The sequence below is a fragment of the Drosophila rhopaloa genome, unplaced genomic scaffold, assembly GCF_018152115.1.
Source record: "Drosophila rhopaloa isolate 14029-0021.01 unplaced genomic scaffold, ASM1815211v1 contig_3, whole genome shotgun sequence".
Lineage (NCBI taxonomy): Eukaryota > Metazoa > Arthropoda > Insecta > Diptera > Drosophilidae > Drosophila > Drosophila rhopaloa.
Genome location: NW_025335123.1, coordinates 1,755,220 through 1,774,871, shown reverse-complemented (window position 1 = coordinate 1,774,871; position 19,652 = coordinate 1,755,220). Strand labels below are relative to the sequence as shown.

The 19,652-nt window shown below is 39.0% G+C and overlaps 1 protein-coding gene across 1 annotated transcript; it reads right to left on the bottom strand.

The window, feature by feature from the left end:
* Positions 1–9,387: 9,387 nt before the first annotated feature.
* Positions 9,388–18,677, bottom strand: LOC108039147. The gene is made up of 5 exons (XM_017116070.1): positions 18,369–18,677; positions 18,148–18,164; positions 17,494–17,627; positions 17,109–17,435; positions 9,388–9,674 (listed from the first exon to the last, which is right to left on the bottom strand). The coding sequence occupies exons 1-5, from the start codon at positions 18,675–18,677 to the stop codon at positions 9,388–9,390; spliced, it is 1,074 nt and encodes a 357-aa protein (XP_016971559.1).
* Positions 18,678–19,652: the final 975 nt, after the last annotated feature.

Genomic DNA, 19,652 nt, shown 5'->3' with positions numbered 1-19,652 from the left:
AGTTCGGCTCCGCCCGAAGTTAGCTTTCCTTTCTTGTTTTTCATCATTTTGAACTTTTTTATACCCATTCCAATTTACTGAACCAATTACGATCGAAAATGGTTCACAAAGACATCGGAATTATTTTTTAAAAAAGTGGTTCAATTATATGAACACTTTTGATCATTTTTGTGCTGTGTTGTGTCGGTAAAGATGCCAAAAATTTAAAAACAACATTTTCGGGATGTCTGACTACGCGACGACGAGTTTAAGGAGTGGATTCGCAAGGACTGGACGGACACTAACAGGGCCTATTGTGCGTATTGCAAATCGACAATAGGCGCGAAACTTTTCGAGATCCGACACCATGCCGCATGAAAAAAAACACGTGGCTGCGATGGGCGCTGTTACACAAAAAAATAAGTTGCCCTTCCTTCAAAAGTCCACGAAAACGAAGGAACAAGAAGCGGCACTATGCCTATACATTGCAAAACACACGGCATTGGCGACAAGCGATATTTTCTATGCCTAATTAGTTTAAAAGTTAAATTTAACTAATCTACCATTTTTATACCCGTTACTCGTAGAGTAAAAGGGTATATTGTATTCGTGCAAAAGTATGTAACAGGAAGCGTTTCCGACCCTATAAAGTATATATATTCTTGATCAGGGTCACTAGCCGAGTCGATATAGCCATGTCCGTCTGTCCGTCTGTCTGTCCGTATGAACGCTGATATCTCGGAAACTATAAAAGTTAGAAAATTGTCATTTTGCATGCAGATTCTAGGAGTTCCTACGCAGCGCAAGTTTGTTTCAAACAGGTGCCACGCCCCCTTTAACGCCCACAATCGCTTATATACGATTTTAAAAATTTAAATATTTCGGAAAAGTAAAAATGCAGTTTTATTGTGTTTATCAATACCTATCGAAATGTAGAAGACCATTTGTTAACAAGAAAGAAAAGCTAACTTCGGGCGGAGCCGAAGTTGATATACCCTTGCAGAATACTCTGTAAATTATATTCTCCAAAATTATTCATATGATGCGTTCTTAATACTCATAAAAAATCCCAACTTCCTAACTTTAAAAACACCAAAGTTATAGCATTTCCAATCGTTCAGTTATATGGCAGCTATAAGATATAGTCGGCCGATCCTTATGAACTTTGGTAGGTCGGATTGATTGGCCAAAAATAAAACCCATAGAAAATCCCAACTTCCTAACTTTACAAACACCAAAGTTATGGCATTTCCGATCAATCAGTTATATGGCAGCTATAGGATATAGTCGGCCGATCCCGGCCGTTCCGACATATATACTGCGTGCAAAGGAAAGAAGGGTGTGTGCAAAGTTTGAACTCGATAGCTTTAAAACTGAGAGACTAGTTTGCGTAGAAACAGACAGACGGACAGACGGACAGACGGACATGGCTATATCAACTCAGGAGGTGATCCTGATCAAGAATATATATACTTTATAGGGTCGGAGATGTCTCCTTCACTGCGTTGCACACTTTTGACGAAAATTATAATACCCTCTGCAAGGGTATAAAAACAAATGGAAACTGATCTCACAGGCTTGTACTATATGTTAAATGTATTAATTGTTTAAATTATGTGTGTTTATACTAATATTTTGTCATTTTATAAATGCACCTTAAGCTGAATTTTGAGGAACAAATTTCAACTTTGGGAAGAGTTTTGAAATAGAAGTTTGCATTAGTTTTCAATGCGTCCAAGTGTATGTTGTAGCCTTGTCAATTCTGAGCAAAAATTTGTTAGTCTTATTGTGCACTTTTCCGCACTATTGGTGCAATTTTAATTTTTCTTAGATAACCTCACTTTCTCCAACGCCGACTTGGTTGCTGTTTAGAATAGCGAGAAGGGCCGGCGTGAGCAAGAAAAGGCTATACAATGTTTGATGAACAAATTATTTATAATATGAGGATCATTTTGATATGTTTGTCCTGTCAGTTGCCCGTCAATTTGGACAAATTCGAATCATTTTGCCTACAAATTGGCGAATTGTTAGTCGATATGTATCCGTGGCTGCCGATGAGTTTTGAGTTTGATGAAATTTTTTCTTTTTGCTTTTGTTGCACTTTTTATCATCCACTTTTATAGGCATGGAGCAACAAATTTCAGTTCCTTAAATTTCATTAATTATACCCTTGCAGAGGGTATTATAATTTTGGTCAAAAGTGTGCAACGCAGTGAAGGAGACATCTCCGACCCTATAAAGTATATATATTCTTGATCAGGATCACCTCCTGAGTTGATATAGCCATGTCCGTCTGTCCGTCTGTCCGTCTGTCCGTCTGTCCGTCTGTCTGTCCGTCTGTCTGTTTCTACGCGAACTAGTCTCTCAGTTTTAAAGATATCGAACTGAAACTTTGCACACACCCTTCTTTCCTTTGCACGCAGTATATAAGTCGGAACGGCCGGGATCGGCCGACTATATCCTATAGCTGCCATATAACTGAACGATCGGAAATGCCATAACTTTGGTGTTTGTAAAGTAAGGAAGTTGGGATTTTCTATGGGTTTTGTATTTGGCTAATCAATCCGACATGCCGAATTTCATAAGGATCGGCCGACTATATCCTATAGCTGCCATATAACTGAACGATCGGAAATGCCATAACTTTGGTGTTTGTAAAGTTAGGAAGTTGGGATTTTCTATGGGTTTTGTATTTGGCTAATCAATCCGACATGCCGAATTTCATAAGGATCGGCCGACTATATCCTATAGCTTCCATATAACTGATTGATCGGAAATGCCATAACTTTGGTGTTTGTAAAGTTAGAATGTTGGGATTTTCTATGGGTTTTATATTTGGCTAATCAATCCGACATGCCGAATTTCATAAGGATCGGCCGACTATATCCTATAGCTGCCATATAACTGATTGATCGGAAATGCAATAACTTTGGTGTTTTTAAAGTTAGGAAGTTGGGATTTTTTATGAGTATTAAGAATGCATCATATGAATAATTTTGGAGAATATAATTTACAGAGTATTCTGCAAGGGTATATCAACTTCGGCTCCGCCCGAAGTTAGCTTTCCTTTCTTGTTTTTTTTTAGTTTTAACCGATCGTTCCTATGGGAGCTATAGGATATTGTTTCCTGATGCAAACGATTTTCACACTATATGTGCCTAGGGACAAACAATGACGATTGATAAAATTTCATGTCGATATCTCCAAAACTGACCGAGTTATTAATTAATGCCACAAAAACAGGCCAAAAACCCCATAGTGGGCTGGAGTGTCCAGCACTTTTCCGCAACTGTATAGTAACGACATTCTCATCGTATTCGCCTTATGCTTAGTGTCATTGTCTTGATAAAATTTGAATTCGTAGTTAATTTATAGTTATTTTAGACAATTTTAGTACTACTGTTTTAACTTTATAATAAGAAAGGAAAGCTAACTTCGGGCGGAGCCGAAGTTGATATACCCTTGCAGAATACTCTGTAAATTTTATTCTCCAAAATTATTCATATGATGCATTCTTAATACTCATAAAAAATCCCAACTTCCTAACTTTAAAAGCACCAGAGTTAGGGTATATAAACGGTTTGCCGAAGTTTGCTTCCTTTTTTGTTAGGGGTAAGTTTAACTCGCAACTGTCGGTTGGATTATTTTAACGGTGAACTGATCGATTCCATAATTTTTAAGCTATGCATAAACATATAAATATATTTTGATACTATTGTAGTACGGTATATGCAAAGGAAAGAAGAAATTGGTTTGCCTGACGATGCTTCTTAAAAGATTGATTTCTTAAGGCAACTAATTAAAATTATAATATTCTATTTGTATTAACGATTTTTCACAATGATTCTGTTTGTAATTAAATTCGATTTGATTTCAATAAAAAATTAGACTTCCCTGGGCCCGCGGGGAACTGGGGTGATGGAAGTCCTGCCTTCGCTGGATGGTAATCAAAACAAGTTGATGGAGATAACATCTGAATACACTGCAATGAGCACAAATATTTTCTTTTGAAAAATCCTGGGCATTCCTTTGAAGTGTGTCGCGTTTAAAATCCACTCGAGTCTTTGTTTGCGTAACCTTCCAAACTTTTCATCCGCATTACTGCCCTGCCCTGCGGCCATATTTTGAAGTCGGGCAGTTTCCCGGCAAGAGTTTCCCGAGTTTCCATGTCCACTTGCTAAACGGCCGAAGGGCGGGAAAGCGGGCGGAAGTAACTGCGGACAGGAAGTTTTCTAAAAATTTGCCGATAATGCGTAAAATTCCATTAAATCGGGTGTAATTAAATGACATTTACTTTGGCCACATTAAAAAGGGCATAAATCAGCGACTTCTGCAGCAAGGCGTATTTGGCCCCCGGCGAAACCCGTGGGTTGGGGCATGCCAAGATGACAGGACGACAGGACGACCGCCGAAAGTCCTGTTTCCCCTACCCTCCACCCTCCATCCCCCATCCTCGCCTGCTCGTTTGCGTACAAAAAGCCAAAACAAATATGGGGTGAATTGCTTTACTTGGCCCGGCCCGTTCGGGAAAATGGACCGGGAAATGGGCAGAGGTGTGGGGCGAACGCGGCGAACGCGGAATCTGCTGAGAAACCTAATTTATTGAAAAATTGTTTCTCGGGGTGTGTCGGTTTGACTTGCTGTCGTTTTGCCGGGGGCATGCTGTGACCTTTTCGCCGGCGCTTTGTTTGTGTTCACAGTGTTATAAAGACAACATTCTACTACTTAATGTCCGTCGCACCATCTAGAACTCCGCCTCCAACTCCCCCATCTCCACCTCCACCACCATCCCCCCCCTCTTAAGCAGCTGCTGTGCCGCGACTACCGACTTCGGCGTTCCTTTGTAGAACGGAAAAAAATGTGCATCAAAGAACAAGTTTTGGCCATTCGCAACCACCATTCGGTGGCGCAGACTATAAAAGTTGGGCTGTTGGCCTGTCAGCCGCTAAAAGCCACAAAATCGTACATTAAAAAAATAAGCAAAATATTACTTTTGGGATGACCGCATTTCCTTACCTACGATTTAACTTTCCTGTTTTCATTAGAGGCCGCGGTAAATCACCGGCATTTTTTCCAAACTTGTATGCAGGTTTTGCGGGGCAAGGTTCGGATGTGAGCAGAGCTGAGCTGAGCTGGTGAAAATCGATACCGGGGACACTGTTCGCCAAGGGCCGGCAGGCAACCCTTTCAATCAGCTCGGAACATCCGTATTCTCCTCGCGTAACTGGCCATCATCAGCCGGAGGACTCTCAGGACACCAACTTCTGTCAATCGGGTAGTTTTCCATGACACACGTAAAGGCTTAATCCTCGCAAGTCTTGTTACAATACACACATATGCTATAGATTTCTGGGTTTCCTATTTCATTTTGACTATTTTTTTGTCCAACTATTTTCGAGCAATGTAGCCGTTTTCATTTCGAATTGTGACTTAGGTGAATGTTCAGCCGTTCAGCACGTTTAACAGGTAATGGCCATCTTTTTGTTTGTTTTGTCTGAAATGTACTAAGTTTTGACCTCTATATGGCTAAACCTCTCACCATTTCTTGATTTCATTGAATAAAGTGCTTACAATTTTTGGTGGCATCCAAAGTATATTATTTTGTCAATCAATTAATAAAATGGGTAAAATCAAGCAAAAGAGGCTTATTAATCAATAGCCTTTATTCCTTAAAGAATATATTAATACCTTCGAGTTAGTGTTATATTTGGAAACTAAAAATGGCAATCTGTCATTATTGATTTCAAAAGCAGGGGCAAAACTTGGCTGGTATTCCCCTTGTATTTGGGCATGCACAATTCCTCTGCCGCTGAAGTAATTCCGAGTAGACCATTCCGTGTAGTGAGATTGGAAGACACCCACATAAGAGCTTGGGAGTGGCTGAGGAAGGGAGTGGGGGCAGTCCTGGGAGGTCAAAGTGCATCGCATTCCCTGTGAGCTCCGGTCCCATTCGGGGATGGCAGGAACACGCAACTGAGGCGAACGCGGAAACAGGAGCAGCAGGATGGGGACACACCTTCAAGATTGATGGCTGTCGTGGCCATTTGGCGTTGGGACTTTTCAATTATTGGTTCGACATGGCAGTGGCTTGCGTGATTTGCATTGTTTCAGTCCTGTGTTTGCTTTGCCACATCATCGTGTCGCGGACACTCTGTCATTTGGTTTTGGTCGTGTGGTCGCCCAGAAGTGCAGGAATCCAGAAATCCCGAAATCCAGAAATCGAGAAATCCAGTCGCTAAGTGTTAGCAAACAATCTGTGTGCAAAATGGGGGGACTGTCTGAATATGCAATATGGATCCCTGCTCCACCCACTTGGTGATTTGTCAAAACTCCGATTGCTGCCCATGCACACTGGTACGAAAATGCCCCAAAAAAGTTCAGATGAGTGGGTCGTGACTTGGTCAATGGGATTTGAGGGTTTCAAAAGTTGCTGAGTTATTGGTTTAAAGGCCATTAATACAAAACGTACTCCACACTAATAAAGCTATGTTTGGGGTGAGCTTTATTAAATTAAGTTATATATTATTATTTGTACTTTATTCTTAATCGTAACTGGGTATTGTATAGGAAATGGAAATGACAAAACATAGAAATTCGAAAGATCTAATTTGAAATACATTTTACCAATAGATGTAACTTGGGTGCGGTGTTTGGCGTTGTCGGCCAGTGTGCAGTGGCAAATGCTGGACGCAGTAGTACAAGTCACTCTCATTAATTAAACCAGGAAGAGCCAGACTCAGTTGATTTAAGTTTCCACCTCGGAGGCCTCCCACTCACCACCGATGCAATTTCGCCGACTCATGTCTGTTGAGACCGAGGCTACTTACAATATGTATTTTGGAACGATATGTTTGATTACGGTCTTACATTTCACGGGACTCTGAATATTTCTCTTTTATTTTCTGAATTTAATAATTCATCCTTCATTTAATTTGCACAGACAACAAGTATTGGAAATATTAAAATGTTTCAGTTGTACATATCAGTTATAATCTCATTATACATCATTAATGGATCTCGTTATACACCATCAAATGATACTTAAAATGAATAGTGTTTTACATTTAAAAAGTAATTTATAGTAATTGTGTACCTTTGCAGGGTATATTTTAATTTCAGTCAATTTTTGCAACGCAGTGAAGGAAAGCCGAAGTTTATATACCTTGCCTATGTTACTAAAAACAATCAAGCTATGTCGTTTCTGACAAAACTAAAAGCGTAGTTCTGATATAGTAAATAATTACAATATTTCAAAGGAATATTTTGATAAATAGAGAAACAGAAAAATAAAACAAGAGAGAACGCTATAGTCGAGTGCCTCGACTATTAGATACCCGTTACTCAGCTAAACAACTTTAGATTTTGCATTAACATAATGTGAATTAGAGTGACCACAGGAAAAAAGGACAAAAAGTAAAAATTATCAATTTGAATTCGGCGATCTCTTAGAGCTAGCAGCTTTACAGCACGAGCATCAGCACCAGCGCTGCTTTAGCGCAGGCAGCTTTTGTCCTGCACCAGACCTCCAATTTGGCTAACTTGATTTGATTTGCATAGTTCTTGGGATATAGTTCGGTATTGACAAATGAAAACCATCGCAATTTCCTTTAATAGAAATCCTTATCGCGAATTAACGTTGACTCTGTTGAGCACCTTGGCCAGCTGTTCCAAAGTCATCCGTTAGATGGCGCCATGAAAGGCGGAAATGTAGGCGCTAGCCAGGCTTAAGCGTTTAATGGGTTTTTGGGCGTTAGAGTGGGCGTTGCAAACTTTTATTAGGCCAATCGATAGGTATTGACGAAACAAATACACATCAATTAAAATTTTCATAATAGCATCAAAACTGTGGCCACAGCTTGTGGGTTGTGGGCGTCAGAGGGGGCGTGGCACCATTTTGAAACAAACTTGCGCTGCGTAGGAACTCCTAAAATCTACATGCAAAATGCCAATCTTCTAGCTTTTATAGTTTCCGAGATCTCAGCGTTCATACGGACAGACAGACAGACAGACAGACGGACAGACAGACGGACATGGCTAGATCGACTCGGCTAGTGATCCTGAACAAGAATATATATACTTTAGAGGGTCGGAAACGCTTCCTTTTACCTGTTACATACTTTTGCACGAATACAATATACCTTTTTACTCTACGAGTAACGGGTATAAATATTAATACGGACAGACGGACGGACCGACATGGCTAGATCGACTCTCTTGGTGATCCTTGAATATCCAAGAATATATATACTTTAAAGGGTCGGAAATGTCTCCTTCACTGCGTTGCAAACCCTCTGCAAGGGTATAATTACAGTGGAATTCTAAGTCTTTATGTAAATCCACAATTTTGTACTTATATTTTAAGTAAATCAAGCATACTATGTATTTTTATAAAAATAAATTCTCTGGGAGATATTGATGTCAGTTTTTTATTTCAAATTTAAGGTTTCCGTTATCCAACCAGCGTAATATGTAATATTTGTAAGAATGACCACACCGTTCTTCCTAAAGCTCACAATGCCGTAGAGAAAGAACTTGTCGCCGAACGACGTATATTCCTCGGCACCAAATACCTGACCTGACCTTAAAACGGAGGACGATTCTTTAACACAGATTTGATTTTCATATATGAGATGTCCTATAGTAAAAAAGCAATTATGACGATCAATGACGGTGAAATTTTCATCAGAACAGGTAAGCGATGTTGGTGGGTTTTCCGACTTCTGAAGAGTTGGGCGGAAGCAGATCGGTGCAAGACGGTCTGAAGCAAGGGAACGAAAGTCATTAAGAAATGAAGTTGGTAAAATAAATTAACTTACCAGAATAACGCACATTTCGATCAAGTTCAAGCAAAGCTATCGTTTGCAAAACTAGTTTAGTTTATGATCCACGCAATCAAATAATAACTTCCCAACTAATAACTTCGAGAGATTTCAATAAAAATTTTAAATTGGTTCATATTATTTCATTGTCAATTGCTATTTACAAAATCTGTGAACTTGTGCGCAATTTACTTGCAGCAGTAAAAACAAAGCCTAGAAAACGTAAATAAAAATGTTATCGAATATTATGTTTACGATTGAAAATAATTACGATTTGTGATAAGGGTGCCAGCAACAAACTGAGTCGGACAGACTAGAAAAGGTAAATTAAATTATTATCGACTTTTAGGTTTAGCATTCAAAATACTTACTTATTGTGGTGAAGGGGTCACCAACGCAATAATAAAATTGTAGTTTCCAGGGTTCGTGAGCAGATCCATTTTTATCCCGAGTGTTGCTGCAGTTCTCATCCAACAAGGGCTCCTGGTCCTGATCGTAATTGTTAGCCAAAATGGTATTTTTGATCCATTGTCTGTAGAACGTAACGTTCGCGTAGCTGGCACTAGCGTTGCAGAATTTGGAACCATAGCTAGTCCCCGATCAATGTGGGGAATACGAATCCCCGATATGTGATGTTGGTGACCAGTGGACCACCTGAGTCACCATGGCAAGTGTCGCCTCTTTCGGCACCAGCACAGATCTGCGATTCCTCGTGAAAACTTAAGCAAGATTGCGGTGGGTGGGAAAGATTGATGGTCTGAAGGATTGGACTTAAGTAAAGGTTCTCCGTTGCACCCCAGCCATATGCCGAGAAATTCCCGATCGACGACGTTTTTAGCCCATCACCAGTGACAATGCAGATCGAACGGATATATTCTAATCAACAACATAAAATAAATTTCAAGAAAGTATTATTCCACATTGAACGATCTTATCTTACAACAAGAAAGGAAAGCTAACTTCGGGCGGAGCCGAAGTTGATATACCCTTGCAGAATACTCTGTAAATTATATTCTCCAAAATTATTCATATGATGCATTCTTAATACTCATAAAAAATCCCAACTTCCTAACTTTAAAAACACCAAAGTTATGACATTTCCAATCGTTCAGTTATATGTCAGCTATAGGATATAATCGGCCGATCCTTATGAAATTTGGTAGGTCGGATTGGCTGGCCAAATATAACACCCATAGAAAATGCCGACTTCCTAACTTTACAAACACCAAAGTTATGGCATTTCCGATCAATCAGTTATATGGCAGCTATAGGATATAGTCGGCCGATCCTTATGAAATGGCATGTCGGATTGATTAGCCAAATATAAAACCCATAGAAAATCCCAACATTCTAACTTTACAAACACCAAAGTTATGGCATTTCCGATCAATCAGTTATATGGAAGCTATAGGATATAGTCGGCCGATCCTCATGAAATTCGGCATGTCGGATTGATTAGCCAAATACAAAACCCATAGAAAATCCCAACTTCCTAACTTTACAAACACCAAAGTTATGGCATTTCCGATCGTTCAGTTATATGGCAGCTATAGGATATAGTCGGCCGATCCCGGCCGTTCCGACTTATATACTGCGTGCAAAGGAAAGAAGGGTGTGTGCAAAGTTTCAATTCGATATCTTGAAAACTGAGAGACTAGTTCGCGTAGAAACAGACAGACGGACAGACAGACGGACAGACAGACGGACAGACGGACAGACGGACAGACGGACAGACGGACATGGCTATATCAACTCAGGAGGTGATCCTGATCAAGAATATATATACTTTATAGGGTCGGAGATGTCTCCTTCACTGCGTTGCACACTTTTGACCAAAATTATAATACCCTCTGCAAGGGTATAACAAGAAAGGAAAGCTAACTTCGGGCGGAGCCGAAGTTGATATACCCTTGCAGAATATTCTGTAAATTATATTATTCATATGATGCAATACTCATAAAAAATCCCAACTTCCTAACTTTACAAACACCAAAGTTATGGCATTTCCAATCGTTCAGTTATATGGCAGCTATAGGATATAGTCGGCCGATCCCGGCCGTTCCGACTTATATACTGCGTGCAAAGGAAAGAAGGGTGTGTGCAAAGTTTCAATTCGATAGCTTTAAAACTGAGAGACTAGTTCGCGTAGATACAGACAGACGGACAGACGGACATGCTTATATGAACTCAGGAGGCGATCCTGATCAAGAATATATATACTTTATAGGATCGGAGATGTCTCCTTCACTGCGTCGCTTGCCTCCTTTCTTGTTACTTATCACTTTCACCGCTGTTTATCGAAAACCATTTAATCCCTACGTGTACTGACATTCTCTGTGATTTTCCCCTTGGCTTAAGTACAATTTATACTTGGCCTTAGTAAAGTTCATACAAGTTCATTAAGTGCTTGGTTTTAGTAAAATGAATTATCCAATTCTTTACAAAAACGTTCTCCATTTGATAATTATTGTTGATAATACATAGTTTTTGAATTAAGAAATTCGCACAAAATTTAGCTCATCGCGAACTTGACTCGCTTTTAGGCCAGTTTTTCTTAAACAGAGCACAGAATTCTTTGATTTTTCTGAGTGTAGTAGATTCATCCAGATTTCTGTGTAGAACGGCAAATCCCTACATATGGTTATACAAGGGTCGTTTAGAAACCATGATAGCTTGTAACCAAATCGCCTTGTAGACCTATCACTATTACGCGGCTTCCCCGACTTTCCAGCCCATTTTTTTGGTGAAAGCTTTATGTAAATAAAGTCTGTATAAAGTCTGCTGGCCGAAATCCATTAGGAAACCCAGCCGTAGCTGAAAAGTCACTTCGATCTTGGCCCAATGCTTTTATCCTTCAGAAGCTACATCTCCCTCAAATCCGTTTGATTTGTTTTACGATGCTCTCCACTCGACTTCCTGGTTTCTAATTGAAAAGAGGTTGAGCAAATAAACACAAATTGTAATAAAAGTTTACTCGCAATAAATATTTTTTGGATACAGGCCATTGCTTGTGCTTCAGCATTCTCGGCAGCTGCTTCTGTTGCTGTCGCTCGGGCTTCTCTGGCTTTTGAATTTTTTATTCGAAAAATAAAATTGAAAATTCAATTTCGCAATCATTTTGGCACCCCAGACACACCGTAGTAGAGCTACCCTTACCCAAAAGGGGCTGCCCCGCCCCCGACCAAACCGCGCTGGAGATTAAAAACGACAATCTCCTGACTTCACAAGAACGAACTTGTCCAACCAGACCAGACCAGACCAGACCATTCCAGACCAGAACAGACAACATTTGCACCAGGCCAAGACCGAGGACCGAGGACCGAGGACCAAGTCGATGCAACGGCGCCGAAGGAGACGGGCTAGGATGTGGACTTGGATGGCAGGAGGCTTCATTAGAGCGGGATAGTGAACGCCGGGACTCGAAAGTTTGCCCTGTTGGACTCGGATTTGGATGGGCATCCAAGTTCGTTCGGCAGTGCGGAATACCCAGGGGGAGGAATCTGAACCCCCCACCCCAGTCCTGTCGCGCCTTATTGGACATTCTCGTAATAATAATTAAAATATAAAAAAGGATGAGCAACGGAAAAAAGGGCTGCGCCAAGACTTAAAGACGAGCTGGGAACCCTTTAAAGAGTGGCTATTTGTCGAATGGATCTCCAAATAAGTACACGTTACGTTTTAAGGCTGGGAATTATTAATTAACCCGTTGTTAGCCCACAGCGGCCTCATTTGCTTTGGCTTTTTTTAAATTATGCACCTATTAATGTTTAAAATGCAAATGCCGGGACGGAACCGGGCTAAATGAAACAGGACGAGAAAGGACGACGGAATGGGCCAAAAAAGGGGGCATCGCCCCTTTCCTTGAACACGGCTATAAAGTTTTATGTGAATAATGCAAACCGTTGTCAAGGAATTATGGTCTAGCGTAAAATGTTCGCTTAGGGTCACTTCTATAGAATGTCCATTCGTTTATAGCCATATACATAAACACACTAAGAAAAATATTTAAAAAGCCAATGCTTTAAAAAAAGGAAAGCTAGTTTATTCTCGGTATCTAGAGGAACGCGAATTAAGTTTTTAAATTGCCGCGGATCCGCGAAATGCGATTTATTCTGAGCAAATAGCTGCTTTTTGCTCAATTCACAGTCACATATGTTATGTAACTAACTACATTTGTTCAAAAACTATTAATTATTCGTAATCATAAATCATGCTATGAACAGTAAGTACATTTAAAAGTGGAAATTATTTAAACTCGAATTATTGGGCACTGTCTGTTTTGGGGTAATTTAATATAATAATTTTAGATTTTTAAAAAACGTATTAACCAACAAAGAATGCCATAGACAAGTGCCTCGAACACTAGACACCCGTTACTCCGTTAAAATAAATATGCCTCCGGCAGATGGCGGTAGTATAGAATAGTATAGTACTTTAAAAGCGCAGCAAACCACAAAGTCACAAACGCCATCTACTGCGAATAAATGGCAAGACGGTATTTTTGACTGCTTGCAATGACGTCACTGATTATTTTTGATTTTAATTTCTCAATAACTTCTTATATAACTGTTTAATTTGGCTTGTCGATTAAAGTAGACCTAGTTAATATATACGGCCTAATAACTGGCTCCTACCATATTTTAAAATGACATGACAAACTTAAGTGGCCAACTTTTGAAATAAAATTGCGCTGCTTATGCAAAACTAGACATTCCATGTTAAGTCTTAACTCTCTAGCTCTTTTGGTTTTCCAGATACGACCTTCATGCCGAATGAAGGGCATTCAAACGGACATGGCTAGATCGACTCGGCTAGTGATCCTGATCCAGACTATATACATATGTGTATTTTGTACGGCCGGAAGGCCTCCCTTCTACCGGTTACACAATATTCAACGAATACAATGAGCTTTTATATTATACAAGTGACGGGTATAAATACATAAAATTTTTTTTATAATTTATTTTATGTTTTACAAACCCAACATAGTCTAAATAAAATGTATAGGTAGAGAATCTATTTTCATAAAATTGTGTAACCACTTTTTATACCCTTGCAGAGGGTATTATAATTTTGGTCAAAAGTGTGCAACGCAGTGAAGGAGACATCTCCGACCCTATAAAGTATATATATTCTTGATCAGGATCACCTCCTGAGTTGATATAGCCATGTCCGTCTGTCCGTCTGTCTGTTTCTACGCGAACTAGTCTCTCAGTTTTAAAGATATCGAATTGAAACTTTGCACACACCCTTCTTTCCTTTGCACGCAGTATATAAGTCGGAACGGCCGGGATCGGCCGACTATATCCTATAGCTGCCATATAACTGATTGATCGGAAATGCCATAACTCTGCTGTTTGTTAAGTTAGGAAGTTGGGACTCTCTATGGGTATTATATTTGGCCAATCAATCCGACGTACCAAATTTCATAAGGATCGGCCGACTATATCCTATAGCTGCTATATAACTGATTGATCGGAAATGCCATAACTTTGGTGTTTGTTAAGTTAGGAAGTTGGGATTTTCTATGGGTTATATATTTGACCAATTAATCCGACCTACCAAATTTCATAAGGATCGGCCGACTATATCCTATAGCTGCCATATAACTGATTGATCGGAAATGCCATAACTTTGGTGTTTGTAGAGTTAGGAAGCTGGGATTTTCTATGGGTTTTATATTTGGCCAATCAATCCGACCTACCAAATGTCATAAGGATCGGCCGACTATATCCTATAGCCGCCATATAACTGATTGATCGAAAATGCCATAACTTTGGTGTTTGTAAAGTTAGGAAGTTGGGATTTTTTATGAGTATTAAGAATGCATCATATGAATAATTTTGGAGAATATAATGTACATAATATTCTGCAAGGGTATATCAACTTCGGCTCCGCCCGAAGTTAGCTTTCCTTTCTTGTTTAGAAATTAATTATCCTATTTTTTGTCTGGCTAACAAATCATCACCTCACATTACTTGACTAAGCCAATGTCGACATTTATACGTTAAAATAATGATACTGAGATTATTCAAAATATTTTGGAGCTGACTTTGGTAAATATAAAAGATACTCTTCATTGTAGTCTTGCAACCTGTAGTCTTTTGGACTAGTTTGCGAGTTTTCTAATATTCAGATTAATATTCATCAAGGGCTCAACTACTGCATTTGCTACCTTACTATTATTATAAGGATCGTAGTTAATGTTGTTTTCAATCAATAAATCGTGAAGATCTGGCTCATAAAACTTTTGTCCAATACAAAAGAAAACATTTTCTGATGGGTACATATTCTAAATCTTGTCTAAACGTTATCTTTGAAAAACGGACAAATCTGTTTGGAAAAAGGCCAAACTCTAATTCTTTGTTGCCTTACTGTGTGATCTCGAAAATATTCACTATCCATCTGTAAAATGTGCCGCGAAATGGAGGTGGCCAACAAACAATAAAGAGTCAATTGAGGTTAAAATCACCACCCAAACATTGCAGGTCTTAAAGGTTCATGTCCTTAAATTGAGCATGGTATCTCAGAAACCTACACCCAAACTTCCCCACACGAAAGTACACAGTGTACGACCCGTTTTATTTGTACAATGAGTGTTTTATAAAGCTAATCACTGCGAACTCTGAACACTGAACACTAAACACTAAACACTGAGCACTGGATCAAAAGTGTGGAGCATTCAACCGCAAACACGGTCGCCGAAGCCATTTAACGAAATGTTTTCAATTAGGGCTAAATACCTCAAGGTAAGGTTGAAATCACTTAAAGAAATTATAATCACTTTGTACACACACGCTTAGTTCCTCGGGGCTGCTCACTTTCCTCGTAGCATGGTTCGAGTTTTCCGACGCTTTCCCGGCTTTCCCCGCTTTCCTTTCCCCTTCCCCTTTCCCCTTTGCCAGCGTCGAGTCTGGCTAGTGGAGCCCAGCAGTTGAGTTCAGCTCAGTTGCTTTTGTAGTGGATTAACCCGAGCAAAACAAATAATTTCACCTGCAGATGCTGGCGAGTGCCTTAGCGAGTTGGCAGCTTAGAGCGAATTCCACTACCAATTTCACCCCGAACCAATATGTGTCTGGTATGTGGGGTTGTGGGATTGCGGGGCTGTGGGATTGCGGGCGGGGGGTGTCTCCGGGTTCATAAGCCCTCGCCGAGAGGAAAAGGTAATTTAGTAAATAATAGGGTCAAAGACAAATATTGTTGTGGGCTTGCCAATGAGGGAACGCTTTCGGCGTCTTTTGTGCGTGAAAAGCGTGTGTAAGTTGCTTTTGAGGCAATTGAGGACGATTAACTGCCGGGAAGCAACCAACTTGGTTTAGGCCGGATCTTGAATTGCCCTGGACAAACTGCCAACAGACAATGCCGAGTGAGACGGGGTTTTGTCCTTCCGAAAAAATGTATCTCAGAGTGTTTGTCTTAATGTTTGCAAAAAATGTATAAAAAAAAATCTTTCACATTAATCTATCTCAGTGGACTTCGACTTTTTCTATATCGGATATTGGTACGACTGTGGTTGAGACTTTTACAAGGAGATATGGAATAAATCTTTTGAAACATCTATAAAGTATATTTTTTTGATCAGCATCTTGAAATGGTGTCAGGTAAAAATGTATATTATTTTATTTTGGAAATGTTTAATTCCGGAGACAACTTTCTTTGTATTTAATATGAAAATAACTATCTTTATACCCTTGCAGAAGGTATTATAATTTTGGTCAAAAGTGTGCAACGCAGTGAAGGAGACATCTCCGACTCTATAAAGTATATATATTCTTGATCAGGATCACCTCCTGAGTTGATATAGCCATGTCCGTCTGTCCGTCTGACCGTCTGTTAAAAATATCTTTTAAAAATATCGAATTGAAACTTTGCACACACCCTTCTTTCCTTTGCACGCAGTATATATGTCGGAACGGCCGGGATCGGCCGACTATATCCCACAGCCGCCATATAACTGATTGACCGGAAATGCCATAACGGTGTTTGGAAAGTTAGGAAGTTGGGATTTTCTATGGATTTTATTTTTGGCCAATCAATCCGACCTACAAAATTTCATAAGGATCGGCCGACTATATCATATAGCTGCCATAGAACAGAACGATTGGAAATGCCATAGCTTTGGTGTATAATTACAGTGGAATTCTAAGTCTTTAGGTAAATCCACAATTTTGTACTTATATTTTAAGTATGTAGAATTAAATTAAGCATACTATGTATTATTATAAAAAGAAATTAGTCGAATATGTCGTTTTCTCTGGGTGATATTAATGTCATTTTATTATTTAAAATTTACAGTTTCCGTTATCCAACCCGCGTATGATGTAATATTTGTAAGAATGACCACACCGTTCTTCCTAAAGCTCACAATGCCGTGGAGAAAGAACTTTTCGCCCAACGTCGTATTTTCGTTGGCACCTAATACGGCACCTGACTTTAAAATGGAGGACGATTCGTTCACACAGAATTGATCGTCATCTATGGTATATCCAATGGTAATAGAGCAATGGGAACGATCAATGACGGAGAAGTTCTCATATTGAACGGTATGATTTTCAGCAGAGGTAATGGCAGTAATCGATGTTGGTGGGTTTTCCGACTTCTGAAGAGTTGGGCGGAAGCAGATGGGTGCCACACGGTCTGAAGCAAGGTAACGAAAGTTAAAAAGAAATGAAGTTGGTAAAATAAATTAACTTACCAGAATAACGCACCCTTCGAAAAAGTTCAATCAAAGCTATATCATTTGCAAAACTCGTTTTGACGTCGGTGACTTTGGGATGCCCGTGTATAGATTTAGCGGTAAAGCGGACACCGTCGAGCGTTCTAAGACGTCTGCATCAAAAATATAAACAACAAATTGTAAATAAATTTGTAATAATCATCTTATATGATTCTTTCTTTCTATGCTTGACAGTTTAGTAACCGATGTGAAACCAGATAATGAAAATATTGCTTATCATCAAAACAGTTCAAGTCATTGTTATAGTATATATTCTTATCTAACAAAAATAATTAAACTTATTTCAGTTTAAGTGGAAGAAGAAGATTCAATAAATAAAAGCAAAGTTAAATAAAAAAAAAAAAAAAGTGGAAGGGAGAACACACTTTAATAAATTTAAATACTTTTGATTATTTTTGATCCATAACAGTACGTATCCAGGTCCTATTTGATCAGATAATGTCGATGCATTTGTATTAAGATCATAAGTCCATTTTAAGATCCACGCAATCAAATAATAATTTCACAAATAATAGCTTCGAGAGATTTCAATACAAATTTCAAATAGGTTGATATTATTTCATTGTTAATTGCTACTTACATAACCTTTACATGTGTGGGCAAATCACTTACAGTAGTAAGAACAAAGCCTAGAAAACGTAAATTAAAATGTTATTGAGTATTAAGTTTACCATTGGAAATAATTACGATTTGTGATAATGAAGCCAATAGCAGAAGTACTCATAAGACACTCTAGAAAACGTAAATTAAAATATTATCGACTATTAAGTTTACCATTGAAAATAATTACTTCTTCTAGTGTGGGCATAAATAACGCAGTAATTTAATTGTACTTTCCAGGGTTGGTGAACAGATCCATGTTTATCCCGACTGTTGCTGCAGTTCTCATCCAAAAAGGGCTCCTTATCCTGATCGTAATTGTTAGCCGAAATGGTTTTTTTGATCCATTGTCTGTGGAACGTAACGTTCGCGTAGAAGCCTCTAGCGTTGCAGAATTTAAAACCAAAGCTAGTGACCCCAATCAGTGAGGGGAATACGTGTCCCCGATATGTGATATTGGCGACCAGTGGACCACCTGAGTCACCACGGCAAGTGTCGCCTCTTTCGGCACCAGCACAGATCTCCGATTCCTCGTGAAACATTAAGCAAGATTGCGGTGTGTGGGAAAGATTGATGGTCTGAAGGATTGGGCTTAACGTTTGATTCTCCGTCTCACCCCAGCCATATGCCGAGAAATTCACGATCGACGACGTTTTTAGCCCGTCACCAGTGACAATGCAGATCGAACGGATATATTCTAATCAACAACATTAAATAAATTTAAAGAAAGTATTATTCCACATTGAACGATCTCATCTTACATATACGGAATTCTTTTAAAACGGAAATTAAATTGCATTAAATAATACACTGTACTAGGGCTTAAAAAATTTGAAATGTAAAACCAAATATGGAAGAAAACTTCGGCAAGCCGAAGTTTATTTACCCTTCCAGTTATTACAAAACGACTATATTTCGATTTATATGCCTATATTACTAAAAACAAGAAAGGAAAGCTAACTTCGGGCGGAGCCGAAGTTGAAATACCCTTGCAGAATATTCTGCAAATTATATTCTCCAAAATTATTCATAAGATGCATTCTTAATACTCATAAAAAATCCCAACTTCCTAACTTTAAAAACACCAAAGTTATGGCATTTCCAATCGTTCAGTTATATGACAGCTATAGAATATAGTCGGCCGATCCTTATGAAATTTGATATGTCGGATTGATTGGGCAAAAATAAAACCCATAGAAAGTCCCAACTTCCTAACTTAACAAACACCAAAGTTATGGAATTCCCGATCAATCAGTTATATGGCAGCTATAAGATATAGTCGGCCAATCCTTATGAAATTTGGTAGGTCGGATTAATTGGCCAAATATAAAACCCATAGAAAATCCCAACTTTCTAACTTTACAAACACCAAAGTTATGGCATTTCCGATCAATCAGTTATATAGCAGCTATAGGATATAGTCGGCCGATCCTTATGAAATTTGGTACGTCGTATTGATTGGCCAAATATAAAACCCATAGAAAGTCCCAACTTCCTAACTTAACAAACAGCAGAGT